At 41.2% G+C, this 21,529-nt stretch overlaps 2 protein-coding genes across 2 annotated transcripts; one reads left to right on the top strand and one right to left on the bottom strand.

Annotated features, from left to right (window-relative positions):
* Positions 1-9,990: 9,990 nt before the first annotated feature.
* Positions 9,991-15,270, top strand: LOC142214530 (C-reactive protein-like). Its single transcript, XM_075283480.1, has 3 exons — positions 9,991-10,055; positions 13,057-13,115; positions 14,630-15,270. The coding sequence occupies exons 1-3, from the start codon at positions 9,991-9,993 to the stop codon at positions 15,268-15,270; spliced, it is 765 nt and encodes a 254-aa protein (XP_075139581.1).
* A 3,711-nt stretch (positions 15,271-18,981) lies between these two features.
* On the bottom strand, positions 18,982-19,953 carry LOC142214529 (olfactory receptor 6N1-like). Its single transcript, XM_075283479.1, has one exon. The coding sequence runs from the start codon at positions 19,951-19,953 to the stop codon at positions 18,982-18,984; it is 972 nt and encodes a 323-aa protein (XP_075139580.1).
* Between the last annotated feature and the right edge of the window lie 1,576 nt (positions 19,954-21,529).

The following is a 21,529-nucleotide window of genomic DNA, read 5'->3' as shown; positions in this document are numbered from 1 at the left end:
TGCTCGTTTCAGGGGTACGCAACATTCAATAAAATTATACTTACCAAGTCCACGAGTGACGGTCGGACTGGATTCCCCTTAAAGTCTTCTCCCGGCGCAGCGTGGCGTCTTCCGGCTGGAATTCACACTGCCTAGGCCTCGGGACATAGGCAGAGCCGACTGCGCATGCGCGGTCGGCTCTGCCCGGCCCGACGCCCGAGCAGAGCTGACTGCGTATGCGAGGACATGCCCGCGCATGCGCAGTCGGCTCTGCCTAGGCCGGATGCCTAGGCAGAGTGAATTCCAGCTGGAAGAAGACGCAGGGGACGCAGCGCAGAGAAGACTTCGGAAAGGTAAGAGAAGAACCAGCGTTGATTGGCAGAATGTATAGCATAGTGTTGATCGAGTACGAGTATCTCGAATACCGTAGTATTCGATTGAACACCTACTCGATCGAACACTACTCGCTCATCTCTAATTATCATAGGTTTTTCCTTGTTTTTTGTATATGTGGCACAGTTCTGTCTTCTATTCCTAAGGCTGGGTTCACACTACCGCCACTGTCTGCTCCAGGGTTTCCATCGTAAACCCTGGGGAAACTGGACAGCAGACGGCTTGCTGGTGGTCAGCTTTAAAACCTATTTATTTGAATGGGTTTTTAAATGTGACCACTGTGTACATATGTGGTCTCCCCACCGTTTTTATTTGCATGGACACAAAGTCCTGCATGTCGGCCATCCCCTGTCCAGTTTCCCCGAGGTTCACGAAACCCAGGGGCAAACAGCAGCGGTAGAATGAACCCAGCCTAACTTTTATAAAGCAACTTACCATTATTGTAATCCACTAAAACACATCACCTATACCGCATGACAATTCCTTCTGTAATGGTTTTCCCTTATATATACCAGTTAAGTAAAACCTCTTTGGAATTTATCATCTGAATGCGTATAAAAAATTCCACTAGATAGCTAGTATAGGGTCAGACTCTAAAATAACAGCTATGTCTGCTGCTCTTTGATCATGTCAGATATTAGGATAGAGCAGAGGTAGGGAACCTTCGGCTCTCCAGCTGCTGTGAAACTACAACTCCCAGCATGCTCCATTCACTTCCATGAACAGCAGAGTAAGTATGCATGCTGAGAGTTGTAGTTTTGCAACAGCTGGAGAGCCGTACGTTCCCTACCCCTGGGATAGAGGAATGTTACCTCTAAAGTTGCCCATTTGTAGGTGATTTTCCAACTCAGTGGTAGAAGACTAGTGATAAGGTCTGCCGATAAGATAAGATGGCTACAAATCTTTGCAAATCTACATCGATGTAGCCGAAGTGACTAAAAATAAGGAAATCCCTGAAATTAGAGGCCTCCCATGTGGGTTGGGTTGATTTGTATGGATCTTAGATGGAGGAATAGTGCAAGAGAGGGATTTTGTATAGTCAAATATCGGTTGATCAGCTTCTAATTGGTGTGATGTTGAGGAGTCATTTAGTAGTGTTTGGGTCCATTCACATGGAGGAAAATGGTGAGGAATTTGGTGTGGAATTTCAGCGCAAGGAACCCATTGAAGTCAAAGGGAGGCTTTTTTTTTCAGCGCCACATTCCTCACAATTTCCTCCCTGTGAACGTACCCTTAGGTAATAAGTAGTATTGGATAGGATCCATTCAGCTTTGCAAATATAAAGTTCTCTGCCCTGAATTACCACCCCACCCCCTTTATCTGCACCCCCAGTGAGAAGATCACTGTTTTTCATTAGGGAGAGTTTCTCAACTTTGTTAAGATTATTGACTTTGTGACCATTGTTTCTGTGTATATTACGAAATCTGTGGCCCCCATTGAATTAAACATTTCCATATTACTCCCTTTACGTTGTACCAGGTAGGATTTAGATTTTTGTTTAAGGGGGGTGCAGATTGGGATTAAGTTTCTATCATGTAAATGAGTATCTTCAATGTTTGTCTACTATTGAGAAATGTCTTGCCGGGGTTAATTTTCAATAAAGTTAGTTATATCAATGAAAAGGTGCAGATCATTGACTTCTTGCTCAAGGCAGAAGGAAAGCCCTTAAGACAAAAGGCTGATCTCTACTGGAGTTAGGGCATGGATTAACAAGTTAAAGATACCAATGGGTCACCTCTGTTCCTTTTAAGATTCAGATTTTGACTCCTACTTTCTGTTGGACTTATCTCTCCTGGAATCCCTGGTTTTCCTTGGCTTGGGGACAGAGGAAGGTAACCGTTTCCAAATTTCCTTTTTTTTTGTCCTGCAATGGATTGTAATCAGAAATATTTGTGAACAGAACAGTTTCTCTTATATGATATACTAGCTGGTACCCGCGACTTCGTCTGCGGTGATTGTAGCAGTGGGTATATACAGGCGCGGGTAAGGTTTTTGTACTGTGTATAAGGTATGGGATATGAAATGTAACTTTGCATCTTGTTTTTGCTATAATTCTGAGAATACGTGAGACTTTTGTGATGAATGTAATTTGTATTTCAGCTGCTATACGGTGTTGTTATAAACTGTACATAGTGTCTTTGGGACAGAGGTGTTACAAGTGAATATACTTTGATATACGACATTGTATGATTTGTTATTTTCCGCCAGTACATGTACATTTTGGGCACAGGATACTCTTGAGCAAGCAACATAAAGTCTGTCCCTGTGCATGACAGTTTAGTAACTCCATGCGCCTCTTATTAATAGCAATTAACCCCATCATGTCCCTCACATTAACCCTTGTGTAAGAGTTACTGATATGTGAGAGACTTGGAGGTAATAATTAAGTATCTTCATTATTGATGTCTTTTATTATTACCTCCATATGTCTCACATAGTAGTAACCTTTATATGAGGCACACAGGGGTTAATATGAGGGACATGATGGGGTTTATTCCTATTAATGTGAGGTACACAGGGGTTAATATGAGGGACATGATGGGGGTTATTCCTATTAATGTGAGGCACATGGAGTTACTAAGACTAAACTAATAACCCCAAATGCCTGACATTAATGAGAACAGTAATCCTATGTACCTGTGTGTTTTTCAGTTTCACTTTGCTAGAAGCTTCCTCTTCTCCTCGGGGAATGTTTGCAGGATGCAGACCACTATAGCAGGCACAGACCTGAGTGATTAAGCTCCACCCCCTGGGTTTCCTGCACCCCTCTCAATGGGGAGTGTCCTTATGCCTCAGCTCTAGCAGCTCACTGAAGAGACTCGGACTTCATTTAACTCTTGCAAGTCCTGTGCTGCTGGTGTGCCAGTGAAATTTGGCAGGAGTGCCACTCTTGGCACGTGTGCCAGGGGTTGCTGACCTCTGCTGTAGAGGGTAATATGAATTTTGTGGCTTGCTATGGTCCAAAGTGTGTGAGATTGCAGAGATAGTGATGTGAGTTTGGGTTTTGTGGGGGTCCTGGGAAAAACGTATGTGCGCTATTGTGACGAAAAGTAGCCTATTGCGCAATCGGGTGTAGTGACTATGTTTGTGGAAAATTTCAGCCAAATCGGTGGAGCGGGTTTTGCGTGATTGAGTAACAAACATCTAAACATCCAAACATCCAAACACACAAACCCACAAACATCCAAACTCACAAACTTTCACCTTTATAATATTAATAGGATTGCCACAGGGATTAGCATAGGAGGAAGGCCTAAAAAAACATTCCAAGATATTAAGAACTGAAATGCTGTAATTAGAGATGAGCGAGTAATGTTCGATCGAGTAGGTGTTCAATCGAATACTACGGTATACAAAATACTCGTACTCGATCGAACACTACTAGATGTTCGAAGTTTAAGGTTCGATGCAGAACCAGCGTTAATTGGCAGAATGCTATACATTCTGCCAATCAACGCTGGTTCTTCTCTTACCTTTAGAAGTCGTCTCCGTGCAGCGTCCCCACGGCGTCTTCCGGCTGGAATTCACTCTGCCTAGGCATCCGAACAGTGTGCGGCTGTTCGAATCAGATTTCGAACCTCGGACATTTTAGTGTTCACTCATCTCTAGCTTTAATGTATCAAAATTTCCAAAAGAGTCATGGCTCTTTCAATTTGTGTCATGGAGAGTGGTGTATTATACACTGTGATGATGGAGTATTTTAGACACCCTCCTCTGTCCCCAAGCCAAGAAAAACCAGAGTCCAGGAGAGAGAAGTCCAAGATTAAGCAGGAGTCTAAATCTGAATCCCAATCCTAAAAGGAACCCTGAAACAGATGGATTAAGATCTGTAAAGAAAACAACAGAGTCTGGCTAGCATCATAATTTTATAATGACTTATAATTTTGGTTTTGTTTGATCCTTTTCTGACATCCGCTGTACTAGTTTGGTGGATGCCGTATGTTTAAACATGGCGGATGTACGTGAGCTGGGCAGCCACCCTAGCCGGCAGGTGTCTGATGTTTTACACAGCAGACACCCGTCGATAATGGCCATAATCAGTGCCCGCAGGCCTGACCGGGGCGCCATTTTGCCCAGGATCTCTGTATAAAAACCAAAGAATAAAAAAACATCACTGATAGTATATAAAACGGAAATAAAGAGGAAATAAACACATTTATCTATAAACAGAGACTAGATTCCCCTCCATAATGTGGACAAAAGGGGGAAGAAAACCTTTCAAAGCGATAGATCCCTGGCTTGCCCTCAACAAAAATGGCGTCTACTGGAACAAGAGTATCCTTTCTGCATGCACTCTATATGAGATACACTACACAGTAAAACATTCTACTGAGCCATGTCTTCATCAGATGACCAAAAAACTGCATTTTGATTGGATATCCATCACACACACCCATTTAAAAACTAATCCGAGCATATATTTTATTCTGACACCTAGAATCCATAAACTACAATTCAATTATTATGATTGTACGTAAAAATATATAAAATACAATATCAGTGGTGCTACACCTTATTATGCAATTCCTAAAACTAACAAAGAATACTTATAATAGATCATCTAACCGAGTCTACACCTTATACTACATTCACCATATAGTAAATAACTATATTTGTAATAAAGAGTGTATACATGGTGAATGACACTGCCATAGACGATCTTAATTAATAAAATATGATAAATCAGTTCTGTAGTTCATCCCAGCGGGATAACACGTACCTAATCCAAAAATCCAATCGCTCATGTGCAATTCACGTGTCCACTTTCCACCTCTAGATGGTCTACAAACTTGTTCAATTGCAATAAATGTGAACGATGCCATATCTCCACCATATATACTAGCAAAATGTTTGGAATGGTTTTAAATTGCAGGCAAAGTTTAGTAGTTTGCAGGCTATGACTAAGGGGAATCCTCCCCAAAATGTGTCAGCCGGTGCTTAATACCCTGCATGGCATGAGAATTTTTGTCTTTCAAATATCTTGTAATGTTTATTAAAAGTTACATTTTATTTGAACCTTGGAATGATCTGTCTGCGGGTTTCCATGGCTATTTAAGGGCATCATTTTATTTGCCTTGGCAGCAGCTGCCTGGCACTGGTCACTAGAGGTAATCGGTCATCCCAATCTGCAATGTGTCAAACTCGAGCGCTAGGAAGGTGACACTGAACAATGTTCTCGATCTTTGTGACAGATTGCCCTATCTGTTCCCCTAATAATTGAATCCCCCACTACCAGCACCTGTTCAGTCTTCTCTGCGCTCCTATCCCCCTTCTTACAGGACCAGACATTCCCCTGGCTTTCAGAGGAAGTATCGTGCTGCAGCAGTGCTACCCCTGTACTAACATCCCCCCATCTGCCAATTTAGCAAACTTTTTGGGGTGTGCCAGTTCAGGACTAACCTCCCTGGCACTCTTTCCTCTACCCAACTGCTTTCTGTCACCCAGCTAGCTGCCTCATGTTCGTGCACCTCCATGCTACCGTTGCCTTCTACGTTTGCCCCAGCAAGTTCCTTCTCTGTGAGCAACAAAATCCTTTCCAAGTTATCAATGGATCTCAGTTTTGCAATTTGTTAATATATATCCATGATCTGGGCTTCCAAATATGCAATGTGCTTGCATCTTACACAACAGTATGCCCCCTCAAGCTGAGAATACATGTTGCAAGATGCACACTGGACAGCATTGGTAAGTATGGAGCACGTCTTACCTAATGGGGAATATTACAGCAAAACAAACTATTCAAATAAAGAGTGAAAGGGTTTTGTTGTAAAATCCCTGAATCTAAAGTCACTAAATCTTAAGTCACACTTAGACCAAAACCACACTTAGAAACAAACCACACTCACAAGCTCGCACACTCACTTTATACTTAGCTTTTTAAAGCTGCTCCAAGCTGCAGAGAAAGCTGCAACTGTTTCCTCTAGCTGCAAAGGGAATGGAAGAGGAGGAAGACTTTCCTTTGGATGCAGAGGGGGCCCTTGCTATGAGAGGAGGCTGACCCCTATCTGTTTCAAGAAGATGATGATGATGACAGCGACCACAATGGCTAAGAACACCAACCATGACAGGTCCCTGGGTTCCACATACACTGGCAAGCATGGCAGGTTGCATGCTCTGCTGCTTACACAAGACAAGCATAATATTAGCATCAAGCAAAGAGATGAGTACTGGATGGCAGTGCTCTTATACCTTCGCTATAAAGACAAATTGGGGGAACTCTATATTATCCAGATAGGCAGTATACCCTGATTACCCTGAGAAATACCATTGTATTTAGGGATAACACAGCAGCTGCCAGTTGGACGCATACCCAGGTGGCCTCTGCCTACTCCCAGTCCACCACACTCAGCCAACATCCCACCTCCTCTACTGGTGCCACAAGGAGGAGTAAAAGTATCAGCAGCAGCCAGGCCTTATACAGTACTTGGATGTTGATAAACCAAAAATGTTTCAGCTCACAGCACACTCTTTCCAAATAGAGTTCTAGGCCAATAGGTTAGAGCAGTGGAAGGAGCTGCCTCATTTTGCCATAGGAGTTCTATTTTGTCTGGTCTCATGTGTTATGGCCGAAAGGGTGCTCAGTGCTGCTGGTGGCATAGTAGCACCTAACAAGATGAAACTGTCCACAAATAATGTAGAATAAATTACCTTTATTAAAATGAATGAGGAATGGATCTGTAAGGATTTTCAAACACCTCCAACTGATGCCTCCAAATAGAGGTGTCAGCGTCTCCCATTATCATCATCTTCAATTTACTACACTACTGCTGCTGATTTTACTAAATAGCTACCAACACTGCCACCACTAAGGCAGACAAAGTCCTGTGGCCTGGTCTATCATATTATGCCCTGCTGCCCTGCTACACATGGTGCCACAGTTACCACCACAGAGATACATGTTACATTCACCTTGACATAACTTTGGCTGTGTTTACCTTAGAGATCTAGAAATTGGATAGATAGGCTCCTAGGATCCCTAAGAGTATTCTACACTATATTTTATAGATAGGTTCCTAGGATCCCTAAGAGTACTCTATACTATGTTTTATAGACAGGTTCCTAGGAGGCCTGACAGTGTTCTACACAATGTTTTATAGATAGGATCCTAGTAGAGATGAGCGAACAGTAAAATGTTCGAGGTTCGATATTCGTTTCGAGTAGCCCCTCAATATTTGACTACTCAAATCGAATATCGAACCCTATTATAGTCTATGGGGGGAAAATGCTCGTTTCAGGGATAGGCAACGTTCGATCAAATTATACTTACCAAGTCCACGAGTGAGGGTCGGGCTGGATCCTCCAAGAAGTCTTCTCCGTGCAGCGTCCCCGCGGCATCTTTTGGCTCTGAATTCATTCTGTCAGGCATCGGGCCTGGGCAGAGCCGACTGCGCATGCCCGCACTACAAGCAGACATGCGCAGTTGGCTCTGCCCAGGCCCGATGCCTGGCAGAGTGAATTCAGAGCTGGAAGACGCCGCAGGGAAGCTGCATGGAGAAGACTTCTAAAGGTAGGAGAAGAACCAGCATTGATTGGCCGACTGTATAGCATTCGGCCAATCAATGCTGGTTCTGCATCAAACTTTTACATTCAAATAGCGAGTGATACTCGATTGAGTACGAGTATTTCGAATACCGTAGTATTCGATCGAATACCTACTCGATTGAGTACTACTCATCTCTAGTTCCTAGGAGCCCTGACAGTATTCTACACTATGTTTTATAGATGGGTTCCTAGGATTTCTAAGAGACTGTTATGATTTGCAGACTTATTTAAAAAAAAAACTAAAATAAACAAAAGCCTGCGGAGCCACTGGGCTCTGAACTGCAAAGCACACTGGTGTGAACAAGGCTCAACAGTTAACCTCACTGCTACACCACTAACTAGGTGCTCCCTGTTACCTCACAGGGAAGTTGCCACTGCAGAACCAAGCAGCCGCTAAATGAATTCTAAAGTCTTAAAGTTACTTCACTGCTAGACAACACAAACAACAAACTAAGATTGTGTGCTCCCAGTGCTTTCTGGAAATGCACGCATGGGCGGTTGCAATAGTGACCCTAAATCTGCCAGAGTGAACACTGTGCGTGTCCTAGTTGGGTCCTAGTAGTGGTAAGTTTTGGACATCTGGACTTATTTTTATGTTCCTTGGGAACATATGCATGCATGGGCATACTATTTCTATTGGTCACAGTTAGACTGTCAGTAGCACCCTTCTGACAGTGAAGAGCTATCAGTAAATGCACCAATATCTCTTTTCCCGGGGGACATAATGGGAAAGCTATCAGTGCGCTGAATTCAGCACTGCCGGCTTTCTAGCGGTATATAAAACCGCATGTGCACGAGGACGTGAAAGGTCCTCTTTAACTGCCTGTAAGACCTAATATCATATCCCTAAATATGAGTTACTGATAGTTATCTGTTGCAAATAGAGACACTCTATACGGCATAGGAGACATCTTGCCAGAGTTTAAGTAGCGTTCCTCCATTTTTTGAGGATAATACATGTTATATGTTAATGTATACGGATGGAAAATTTAATTTATGATATACCTGCCATTTATGAAGGTCGCCTTTTTTATATAATTATGGTGCAATATAGTTCCAAAGAACCAGGTAAAAGCAAATAAGATTAGAATATTTGTCCACCAATATTTACAAGAGCACAAAGAATAGGTAAAACCTGCAACGCTTGAACAAATATTCTGGCTTTACGGAACCTCAAACTAATGTGTAAGTCATATTTTATCTTCTGTACATTTTGGGTATTCTATTCATTATACATCTCTCTAATACTAGTTCTAAGGTCTGTGTTCAATTCCATGTGTTTCTGCAAGAATAATATTAAAAAAATAATAATAATAAAAAAAATATATAATTGAACACTTTTGCCTTTGGCAGGCGTAGAGCTAAAGGTGCAGACCAAATTTAGCTAACCATTAATAAATAGTTCCAATCTATTCAAAGGTCAGTAAGAGTGAATTTCGTGAGAATAAGGTTTTTTGGTTTTTTTAGGTCAGCTACGTCAACGTTTCTGGTAAAAAGTATTGCAACATTTCTTGTTTGCAAAATGGGATGACTAGATGTAAGCCTAGACTATAAAATACATGGATTGTAACAAAATCTCATATCCTAAATGAGAGGCTGAAAAAACATTCACTTGGACAACATGAGGTAGAGTATATGGCAAACCTTACTAATGTTTATAGAAGTTCTTAGCATTTTATAGGTCATTATTTTATTATTGCTCTGTGACTTATTACTGTAAGAGACCATAGGGTGTTAGTACAAAAGCAATTTTTGGGGCAGTGTTTTTAGGCCTCAGCCAGGTGTGGATCACAAAAGGTAGAACAGACCGAGGGTTCTTCTTAGCTGACTGAATCATCTACTTGTGTTTGGCCCCAAAATTTCAGCAAAAACTTTAGAAATATTGATTAATTGGCTTTCATAAAAGTTTGGGGGTCATATTTATCTAAAGCCAGTTTCTGTATTTTAAAATATTACCTAAAGGCAGACAAAAATGTTAAGATGTGCATATAGATACAACCCACAGTTGATGGGTGTCTGGTAATGGATGTTAAACGTGTTTGGTTTGGGTGGGGGTGGAGAAAAGCTAAAGACACCATGTTTAGTCCTATACAGTTAGATCATGGAATCATTACAGAGGAGTGTAAAGATAATGCTTACCAGTGGGTATATACAGGTGCGGGTAAGGTTTTCGTACTGTGTATAAGGGATGGGATATGAAATGTAACTTTGTATCTTGTTGTTGCTGTAATTCAGACAATACGTGAGACTTTTGTGTTGAAGTTACTTTGTATTTGAGCTGCTATATATACGGTGTTGAGAAACTTTACATAGTGACTTTGGGATAGAAGTATTTGAAGTTAACCCTTTCCCGCCGATGGCATTTTTTGATTTTCGTTTTTGACTCCCCTCTTCTAAACCCCATAACTTTTGTATTTCTCTGCTCCCAGAGCCATATGAGGTCTTAATTTTTGCGGGACAAATTTTTCTTCATGATGGCACCATTATTTATTCTATATAATGTACTGGGAAGCAGGGAAAAAATTCAGAATGGGGTAGATTTGAAGAAAAAATGCATTTCTGCGACTTTCTTAAGAACTTTGGTTTTACGGCGTTCACTGTGCACCAAAATGACATGTCCCCTGTATTCTGTGTTTCGTTACGATTCCGAGGATACCAAATTTATATGGTTTTATTTACATTTTGACCCCTTAAAAAAAAATCCAAAACTGTGTTAAAAAATTATTTTGTGAAAAGTCGCCATATTCCAACAGCCGTAACTTTTTTATACGTGCGTGTACGGGGATGTATAGGGCGTCTTTTTTTGCGGGACCGGGTGTACTTTGTAGTTCTACCATTTTTGGGAAATGTTATTGCTTTGATCACTTTTTATTCAAATTTTTATCAGAATCAAAACAGTGAAAAAATGGCGGTTTGGCACTTTTGACCATTTTTCCCGCTACGGCGTTTACCGAACAGGAAAAATATTTATATAGCTTTGTAGAGCGGGCGATTTCGGACGTGGGGATACCTAAAATGTATGTGTTTCATAGTTTTTAACTACTTTTATATGTGTTCTAGGGAAAGGGGGGTGATTTGAATTTTTAATCCTTTTTATTTATTTTTTTTATATTTTTTTTTACTTTTTTTAAACTTTTTTTTTGCATTTATTAGACCGCCTAGGGGTATTGACATGGGTAGGCGGTGTCGCGGATTGTCAGAGCGGTGGGGGTCGGCAAACATGGCTGCTCCGGAGCGTTAAAGAGAGCCTCCTGGAGTATCGTTAAGGGGAGGGGCAAAGTGGTAAAGTATATGTATATGAGATTGTGTGGGGTTAGGGGCTAGGCTGTAGAGGGCAATATGAATTTTGTGGCTTGCTATGGTCCAAAGTGTGTGAGTTGCAGAGATGGTGATGAGAGTTTGGGATTTGTGGGGGTCCTGGCACAAACGTACACTCACCGACCACTTTATTAGGTACACCTGTCCAACTGCTCGTTAACACTTAATTTCTAATCAGCCAATCACATGGCGGCAACTTAGTGCATTTAGGCATGTAGACATGGTCAAGACAATCTCCTGCAGTTCAAACCGAGCATCAGTATGGGGAAGAAAGGTGATTTGAGTGCCTTTGAACGTGGCATGGTTGTTGGTGCCAGAAGGGCTGGTCTGAGTATTTCAGAAACTGCTGATCTACTGGGATTTTCACGCACAACCATCTCTAGGGTTTACAGAGAATGGTCCGAAAAAGAAAAAACATTCAGTGAGCGGCAGTTCTGTGGGCGGAAATGCGTTGTTGATGCCAGAGGTCAGAGGAGAATGGCCAGACTGGTTCAAGCTGATAGAAAGGCAACAGTGACTCAAATAGCCACCCGTTACAACCAAGGTAGCCAGAAGAGCATCTCTGAACGCACAGTACGTCGAACTTTGAGGCAGATGGGCTACAGCAGCAGAAGACCACACCGGGTGCCACTCCTTTCAGCTAAGAACAGGAAACTGAGGCTACAATTTGCACAAGCTCATCGAAATTGGACAATTGAAGATTGGAAAAACGTTGCCTGGTCTGATGAGTCTCGATTTCTGCTGCGACATTCAGATGGTAGGGTCAGAATTTGGTATCAACAACATGAAAGCATGGATCCATCCTGCCTTGTATCAACGGTTCAGGCTGGTGGTGGTGGTGTCATGGTGTGGGGAATATTTTCTTGGCATGGTGTACCTAATAAAGTGGCCGGTGAGTGTATGTGCGGTATTGTGACGAAAAGTAGCCTATTGTTTAATCGGGTGTATTAACTATGTTTGTGGAAAATTTCAGCCAAATCGGTGGAGCGGTTTTTCCGTGATTGAGGAACAAACATCCGAACATGCAAACATCCAAACACACAAACCCACAAACTCACAAACTTTCACATTTATAATATTAATAGGATATGTTAGAAAATTGCATTATTTTCTATTAGGGCCCATGCACACGATGTAATGCGGCATTGATTCTGACATGTAAACTAGTATCAGAGTCAGCGCTTCAAAACAGAATCCCATTGACTTCAATGGGTTCCGTTTAACGCGTGTAACACATTGAAATCAATGGGTTAAAAAGCCTCCCATTGATTTCAATGTGTAGCGCGCGTAAGACAGAACCCATTGAACTCAATGGGATTCTGTTTTGCAGCGCTGACTCTGACACGAGTTTACATGTCAGAATCATTGCCGCATTACATTGAGTGCACGGGCCCTTATGTAATCAAATCAAAGAAGTAAATAAAGAAAATGGTGAAGTTCGGCGCAAGTACCTAGCCCGCCCCCATTCTAGATGATCTCATATACTACTGTGGTGTTCTGGGTAGGTAGAGCGTTTCTTTATTATTAATAGATGATCAAATATAACGTATTCTAGAAGCTTGTACTGATGTAGAATTCAGTCTAGAAAAAGTTTTTGCAATTAGCACAAAATGGAAACAGATAGCTGGCACAGACAATGTTATCCATACAGGTATCACTGTTGTGGGCAACAATTTGTTCAAACGGTCATGTGGCATTGCCACTGGACCACATTTTATAGCTCAATGCTAACACAAAAAGTAAGGTTTTTAGATTTTTTTTTTCTATGATGGTTTACTTTTGGGGCAAGCTGATATAATTTCTATACTTTTTTTTCTCTCTAAGGTGGTTGGCAATATTTGTGTTGCTGATCGTGGGTATCTCAGGAACTTATGGACAACAAGGTATAGTATTTAATTAAATTTTTACATATACAGTATATATACAGAGGAATATATATATATATACACACACACATGGACAAAGTTGTTGGTACCCCTCGTTTAATGAAAGAAAAACCCAACATGGTCACAGAGATAATGTAAAAAAAATCTGCAGAGATTCTGAAATCCAAAAAGTTAAAACAAGACCAAAAGGATTATTGTCCATATAGTTAATAAAACTCTGTATGGCCGCCACATAAGATGCTAATACCATAATGACATAATCGATGTAGAAAACATACCAATAAACAGAGTCAAGAAATGGATTACTGTCTGTATATAAATATAATTCCTCCTACTATGCAACAAATACAGTTGGTGGGGAAAATTTTGCCCCCCGTTGCCGCCCTTGTTTGCTGGAGGTGAAAACTATCAACACACTCACACAATATTTTGTAGACAGTAAAGTCTTTAATACTAATCCTTTCCTGTACCAATTAAAATACAGCTATAGCATGTTTTCTCTATCTGTAATAATAACTACTCTGTGTGTCCTAGACATGCTCTGTACATTGTACTAACATCTGTAAGAGGAATCACCAATGGGTAGTTACTGGAGATGAGCGAGTAGGTGTTCGTTTGAATACTACAGTATTCGAAATACTCGAGCACTACTAGCTGTTTGAAGTTTAAGGTTCGATGCAGAACTAGCAATGATGGGCAGAATGCTATACATTCTGCCCATCAACGCTGGTTCTTCTCTTACCTTTCCAAAGTCTTCTCCGTGCTGCGTCCCCGCGTCTTCTTCCGGGTGAAATTCCCTCTGCCTAGGCATCCGGCCTAGGCAGAGCCGACTGCGCATGCGCGGGCATGCACTTGCATACACGCGCATGCGCAGTCGGCTCTGCTCAGGCGTCTAGGCAGAGTGAATTCCACCCGGAAGAAGATGCGGGGACCCTGCGCCGGGAGAAGACTTCAAGCAGAATCCAGCCCGACCGTCACTCGTGGACTTGGTAAGTATGATTTTATCAAATTTTGCGTACCCCTGAAACGAGCATTTCCCCCCATAGACTATAATGGGGTTCGAAATATGTTCAAACAGTCGAACAGTGTGCGGCTGTTCAAATCGGATTTCGAACCTCGGACATTTTAGTGTTCGCTCATCTCTAGTAGTTACCCCATAACATCTGTAAGAGACACAACCACAGTTTTTACTCTTTAGTCCTCACTAGACATGAGCGAGTAGTATTCTATCGAATACCTCCCCTGCATAGTTATTGGTGTAAAAAAGCGCCAGGGAAGGTGGGAGGGGCATCAAATTTTTACTGCGTTTACCGCATAGTATTCGACCGATTACACCAATAACTATGCAGGGGAGGAATACTACTCGCTCATCTCTAGTCCTCACCATTCCAATGGGAGTGGCCTAATGCCATTTTAGTCTGTATGTAAATTTCAACAAAATTCTAACTGTTTTTATTCGATGCAAACAAGTCTTTTTATGCTGTAACAATAACAGTTTGATATTTTCACAGATTTGGGAAATAAAGTCTTCCTCTTCCCAGAAGAAACCAACACTGCCCATGTGATCTTAAAACCTCAACTAACGACACCACTACGTATGGCTTCTGTGTGCCTGAGGTCCTATACAGATCTATCTCGCAATTACAGCCTTTTTTCTCTCGCTTTGCCTGAACCAAAAAAGAGTAACGCATTTCTTATTCTTTCAAAACCAAGTTCTTGTTCCATCTATATAAATGGCATTGCCTACAACATCAAGACAGAGCCAGATGATCTAGACTGGAGACATACTTGTGTAACTTGGGACTCAGCGACTGGTATAATTCAACTTTGGGTCAATGGAAAACTGTATCCTAGAAAGGAGGCCAAAAAAGGGTTTACTATAAACACCAAAATAAGTATAACTCTTGGACAAGAACAAGACTCATTTGGGGGTGGGTTTGACCTGAATCAGTGCTTTGTTGGAGAATTAAGTGACGTCCATATGTGGGATTATGTTCTGACCCCAGGAGACATACAAAAAGTGATAACTAATGATAAAACTGGGAATATAATTAATTGGAGATCTTTACATTTTGAGATGAAGGGAAATGTTTTAATCCAACCGAAACTTCAATGTAAACATTTGGGCTACACCAGTTATACGCAGTGCTAAACTGATCATATGCCTAAGTAATAGCTGCTACCTAATGATATACTCATTATCATGTGACAAACTGGGGAATAATCACCTTTAAATGTCCATTTTTATATAATTCCTATATTGCTCAATTTCCAGCTTTCCATTTTAATCACTTGATCAACTGGGGCCATTCTTTAATTATTAAAGGGGCTCTATCAGCAAAATTATGCTAATAGAGCCCCACATCTGCGTGAATAACCTTTAAAAAGGCTATTCAGGCACCGTAAATGTTATATTAAATCCCGGTCCCGTTTTTAAATAAAAGCATTAAAACTTATATGCTAATCGTACCTGAACGTGCACCATGGGCGGGGATGCACGATGTGACATCAGCTTCGGGCACGCCTGCCTCTTCTGTCTTCTTGTAGTGACGCCCTCTGGTTCTGTGTCTTCTTCCGGCTTCTTCTCTTCAAATCCTGTGCCTGTGTAGTAGCGCTTCCCTCCGGAGCGCTACTGCGCAGGCTCACTTGCCATTTTACTTAATGGCAGTTCGCGAGTGAGCCTGGACAGTAACGCTCCGGAGGGAAGCGCTACTACACAGGCACAGGATTTGAAGAGAAGAAGCCGGAAGAAGACACGGAACCAGAGGGCGTCACTACAAGAAGACAGAAGAGGTAGGCGTGCCCGAAGCTGATGTCATATCGTGCATCCCCGCCCATGGTGCACGTTCAGGTACGATTAGCATATATGTTTTATTGCTTTTATTTAAAAACGGGACCGGGATTTAATATAACATTTACGGTGCCTGAATAGCCTTTTTAAAGACTATTCAGCATGATTTTGCTGTTAGAGCCCCTTTAAGTAAAATGTATTATGATTTTTTTCACTTTAATGAATTTTTTAATTCAACTTTGATTTGGTAACGAATAATCTTCAAAGATTATATAGGAAAAAAATAAGCCTGGTTCCCATCTGCTTTCAGTATTCCGTATGGGGAGTCAACATGGAAACCCCATGAACGGGATACCAAACACATTGAAAAGCGGTGCGTTTATGAAAGCACACTAGACTATGATGAGCCTGTCGATGCACAAACACAAAGATCATGATCACTAAAACAGTTACAGTCTGAGGTATATAGATGGTCCATTATAGTCGGCTGGTAGTAAAATATTCTGTACTTCATTTCCGCTGCCCTTAGTCTTAGGACTTATAGACATTTCCACTTTTCATGGTCATGTGTGCTATCTGGTTTGATCACAAATATGGTTCCCCTTGCTGCTCTTGGTTGGCCATCTTTTGACTTTATGAAAAACTGATCAGTGCCTTTTCAGAATAAATTCTTTATTTTTCAATGTATTTGGGGCTGTTGGAAATGGATAGAACACAAATGGCATGCTAGTTTAAAATTACCGTATTTTTTGAACTATAAGACGCACCTAGGTTTTAGAGGAGGAAAATAGGGCAAAAAAAAAATTTTGAAGCAAAAAAATGGTAAAATATTTAATATATGGGAGTTGTAGTTTTGCATTCATAGACAGGTGACCCTGCAGCTGTATGGGGATCCATAGAGCATTTTTTTTGCAGGGCCAGATGTACTTTTTAGTTATACCATTTTTGGGAATGTCTATTGCTTAGATCACCTTTTATTTAAATCAGAGGCAAAACGGTGAAAAAACCCCACGATGGTTTAAAAAATATTAGTAGAGTGGGTATTCCTAATGTGTATGTGTTTCACAGTAATTTTCTACTTTTATATGTATTCTAGGGAAAGGAGGGATTTAGAAGTTTTATTTATTTTATTTTTTTAAAGCTTTTTTTTCACTATTTTATTGCCCCTTCCCCCTAGGTGGCATGAACCTGCAAACATTTGATTGCAAGTCCCATAGACAGCAATAGAAGTGTTTTGCCGTCTATGGGAGATTCTCTACATTACTATTGCGGAGGGTCATAGACCAACCACAATAGTAATATAGCGATGACAGGCCTGGGAGCTTTCAGTAGGCTCCCGGCTGTCACCAGAACAGGTCGGCTCCTGCGCGGCGAGGTCGCAGAAGCCGACCTGTTCTGCGACCTCGCCGTGCAGGAGCCGGCCTGCAACTTTAAAGGTATGGGGGGTTATTCTACACTTTGGGGGGAAGGGGGGGGTATGTTTTAATGCCCGCAATTAGAATGCATTCTAATTGCGGGCATTAGCTTTGGGCCTCCGTGTATAGCAGAGACCCGGTTGCTATGGCGACCGCTCTGCAGCAGAGCGGCCGCCATTATTCTTATAGACCTGGCATCCCAGGAAGGGGTTTTTATATGCCGGCACAGGTGCCGAGGCCTGCAGCATTGCCACGCTCCTGTCGCTGCAGGAATCCAGCAGTGGCAGGAACATCACTCCACATTCGTACTATAAGACGAACCCTCATTTTCCCCCCAGATTTTTTTGGAAAAAGTGAGTCTTATAGTCCGAAAAATACGGTAAATGGGGGCCTAGGTTGACCAATATATAAAAAAATAATAATAATTATATACCCCCTGTCCTCAGTTCACACAGTGATGCCCAAACTGCTTGGGTCAGCCTTGAAGGGGCTCAAGAGACTGCGGCAGCCAATCGTTGGCTTCAGCAGTCACATGTTGAGGACCCTTGACAGTGGTTGGCCTCAGTGTTCACCTAAACCCTTGCACTTCCAGCTTGACCAGAGGGAGCAGGAGACATGCTGTCCAAACTGAGAAGTGGGGACAAATAAACATAATTTCATTTTTTGTGTTACTCCACACTGGCAACCAGATAGATTTTAATCTATCATGTAAAACCCCTTTAATGGGTATCCCTGATCCGTAACATGGAACAAAATAGAACATTTCTCTGAATTTATTTTTACAGACACAAATTCTACAAATAAAAAAGGACACATGCATAATTAAATTGAAATCAATGGGGAATATCTATTAGGTCGGGCTTTTTAGGGTAAGTTTACATGGCGGAAACCTTTTCCACCATGTGACTTTTCCACACAGCTAGCCGCAACGGGATGCCGATGCAGTACATCGGCATCCTGTTGTGGCCTCCCGCTCCTGATTAGGCCCGGATGAATGGGCCTAAGCAGGAGGCTGTCTCGAGCCACGGACGCCGTGGCTGAATCAGCTGCGGAACCTGCGGGAAGATAGGGCATGCCGCTTTTTTTTCCCGCTAGCTGAAAAAAAAAAATTGCTGAAAAAAATCTCCCTCCGATCCCTGCACTGCTCCACCCACATTCGCAAAAAAGGGCCTTATGCCAAATGTACGCCAAAATACCATGCCTCTATATCAGAAAACTGATGTAGATGAATTCCAACAATGTGTCTGTAAAAAATCTGGATAGAACATGTAGGCAAAAAGAAGACATGCAAATATAGGAATAACTATTCATTATAAACCTTGTACAGTATACACATACAAATTTTGCAAACCAAGATTTTTAAATCATGACCTAAAATTTGCCATGTTGTCTCCAGTCTTTTCTTAGGGCTCTTTCACACGGCGTAAGCGCTCGGCTCATTCCGAACTGTACACGCGAGCGCTTCTAAACACTTCCCATTCACTTCAATGGGAACGCTCATAAAGCCGCCTTTACGCGTGCCCCCATTGAAGTGAATGGGAAGTGTTTAGAAGCGCTCGCATGTACGGTTCGGAATGATCCGAGTGCTTACGCCGTGTGAAGGGGCCCTTACTTTGTTAACAGACAGATTGGTCACATATGTACAGTCATATAAAATTTATTTCTCCATTTTTTTTCTGAAAATCTCATTTTCCTTCCATTTAAATATGACTTTAGTTTGTAGTCGCTTCTTAAAAATTTTTTTGATTTCTTTGTTACGAAAACTGTAGACAAGAGGACTCAAAAAGGGAGTAAACACAGAATGATGTATTGATGCAGCCAAATCATACGCCGGAGAATAAGACGATTGAAGTTGTATGTACATGAAGGCAACGCTTCCATAGAAAAAAATGGACATGGTAAGGTGCGACATGCAGATGGAGAAGGCTTTTCTACGTTCCTCTGGTGTCTTCATTTTCAATATGGTAATTAAGATATTTGTATAAATTATAACAATGAAGACAGAATTCAAGATAATGGAGAAGGAGCTTACAGTGAGGTCCATCATAACGTCATTGTTACTATTGGCACAAGCTAGGCTTAGCAGCGGGGAACAGTCGCAGAACAGATGCTCAATTTCATTGGGTCCACAAAAAGGTAACTTGTAAACCATGATTAGAGTAGCCAATGGGCTCAGCAAACCAATAAGCCAACACAGACATATTAATATCTTGCATAATTTTAAAGTCATTATAGCGTGATATCGAAGAGCCATACAAATAGCTACATATCGATCGTAAGCCATAACCGTCAGAAGATAATTCTCTGTTACTACGAAGGCATCAAAAGCATACAATTGTAAAAAACAGTTATTAACAGAAATGTATGCCCTTCCTCTAAGGAAAAGAGCAAAAATGGTTGGGTAGACCGTCGTGACAATACAGATCTCAATAATGGATAATGAACCTATAAAAAAGTACATGGGTATGTGAAGGCGGTGGTCCAAGACAATGGCAACCAATGTGATTCCATTTCCAGTAGTGATAATAATGTAGAGGACAAAGAATAATATAAAAAGTAATTTGTGGTACTGGGTAATCCCGGTGAACCCAATCACGATGAATTCTGTAATACTCTGATTGTTATACATGGCTAGAAATTAGATTTAATTTATCAAAAATTGGCAATATTCTATTGGAATTTTTCTTGGAGACATTTCATTTCAAAACTTAATCACATCATCCATGTTTTTTTCGAAAATGTTTAGCTTTATCGGAAGAATCTGTTCTCAATGGTTTATTTATGGATTCCAAATACGTAGATGTACATTAAATTTTAAAAAATTCTTGGTTGGAATTCAGAAAATTCAACAAATCACCATAGCAATCACATTACTGCTCTATAGAGTACCTCGATATACAATTGTCAGTAGTTTCCAAATTTTCAACAATAGTCCATTGATTGGCATTAAAATTTTCCTTAAATCAATGAATTTTCAGTGTCACGGATTCTATTGGCGTTTCTTATAGATGATAATACTCAATTGGGAATGATCAAAGCCTAAATAAAAGAATGATTATCATTATTATCGTGTACCTGAGAGGATCTAGTCTTCTTAGTTGGCATACATCCAAATTGCCTTCCGACGTCGGCTATTAGACTGAAGCAAAAACATTCAAAAACTCAGGTTTGGGAAGTTGGTTGTTTAAAATAAAAAAGATAAAAAAACAAGTCTTACAGTTTGCAATTACAGGCTACACAATGTCACATGACCACTGAACTATAGACAAAATCTCTCCTTTGCATCTCCCATACCCTTCCGGATCAGAGTCCCCCCCACTTTTGAAAATTTCAAAAGTAATATGAAAGTGGGGGCCACACGGTGGCTCAGTGGTTAGCACTGCAGCCTTGCAGCGCTGGAGTCCTGGTGCTCAAATCCTGCCAAGGGCAAAAAAAACATCTGCAAGGAGTTTGTATGTTCTCCCCGTGTTTACATGGATTTCCATCCCATATCCCAAAAATGATATACTGATAGGGAAAAATGTACATTGTGAGCTCTATGTGGGGCTCACAATCTACAAAAAAAAAGTAACATGAAAGCCCACCTTTTAAAAAAGCTTACAACCTACAGTAAACCCCTACTATAGTATCCTATGAGCAGATTTTGCCCAGTTCAGTCTGTCATTCATTGAGTTCATGGTTATCGCACTTTTTGGCATATATGGCATAAACAAAATAATGCATTTGGACCAATTCTATACATAGAGCTGCTTATTCTGAATTTCTGACGGAAGCAGGGGACATAGACGATATAGAGATAGAACCCCTATCAATTACTAGTACTACATGTAATTCTGTCAGGAATAACTGTAAAATAGCAAACAAATAGCTGTGAAAAGCCTAAGTAAACTCAATATAAGAGATTCAGGGACATTAGCCTGCAAATACAGGTTATGATGCAGCTAAAAAGACCCCTGACACAAGAAAAGAGCATAATTAGGAAAACTGCCTACAGTCTATTACTAACATCCCATATGCAGTAATACAAGCAGATAGTCAGAAGTATAATCTCCGTACACTCGCTGTTTCCAGAATCCTTTCTGTGCGGTATACAAGAAAAGCTGTGTGAAACTATGTACAGGCTGTGCCCTTTCCTCACTGCACTGTGTTCCTACATTGTCGTCTGTTTCTAAGGGTCAAACCCCCCTAGGAACAAGCAGCAAACA

This window comes from Leptodactylus fuscus, chromosome 7 (assembly GCF_031893055.1).
Source record: "Leptodactylus fuscus isolate aLepFus1 chromosome 7, aLepFus1.hap2, whole genome shotgun sequence".
In the NCBI taxonomy this organism is placed as follows: Eukaryota; Metazoa; Chordata; class Amphibia; order Anura; family Leptodactylidae; genus Leptodactylus; species Leptodactylus fuscus.
Note: the sequence above shows the minus strand (reverse complement) of the source record. Positions and strands in the feature narration are given on the sequence as shown.